Source organism: Penaeus vannamei, chromosome 40 (genome assembly GCF_042767895.1).
Source record: "Penaeus vannamei isolate JL-2024 chromosome 40, ASM4276789v1, whole genome shotgun sequence".
Classification (NCBI taxonomy): Eukaryota; Metazoa; Arthropoda; class Malacostraca; order Decapoda; family Penaeidae; genus Penaeus; species Penaeus vannamei.
The window spans coordinates 25,162,414-25,162,857 of NC_091588.1; the positions used below are offsets into that span (position 1 = coordinate 25,162,414).

Genomic DNA, 444 nt, shown 5'->3' on the forward strand with positions numbered 1-444 from the left:
TATGGTAAAGTTTTGGGGAATGTATTGTTGATAATTTGGTGTCGGTATTTTTTTTTTTTTCATAGTTTTACGGTCTTGTAATTTACTTATTTTTATTTTCATTACAGGAAAGAAGAATTACTACCTTATCAAGTGGAATTGATAGGACTTACAAGAATGTTTGTAGAAAAAAATGTTTATGTATAAAATGAAGTTTAGTCATCAAAAATGTCTTTTTTCTATTTCTTTGTATTTATAAAACACAGACTAATGAAAAAGACAAACAAAGATACAGCTGCTTCCTATTAACCCATTAAGGACGGAAAAACCAGAGCTTTGTGTGTGCGTGGGACAGGAACTGAAACGAGACATGAAAGTCTGTTACGAAGAGATCGAAAATTTATCTGGTAAAATTACTTTTGCCAACTTTTGTCTTCTGTAAATTACAGACATAAGTACGACGAT

The 444-nt window shown here is 30.4% G+C and overlaps 1 protein-coding gene across 1 annotated transcript in view; it reads left to right on the plus strand.

The window, feature by feature from the left end:
• The window catches only part of TyrRS-m (Tyrosine--tRNA ligase, mitochondrial), an 11,782-nt gene extending 11,574 nt beyond the window's left edge, over positions 1 to 208 (plus strand). The window contains exon 13 of the mRNA XM_027371115.2: positions 108 to 208. Within this exon, the coding sequence (XP_027226916.2) occupies positions 108 to 142 (35 nt within the window). The 3' untranslated portion in view covers positions 143 to 208. The remainder of the gene's footprint in view (positions 1 to 107) is intronic.
• Positions 209 to 444: the final 236 nt, after the last annotated feature.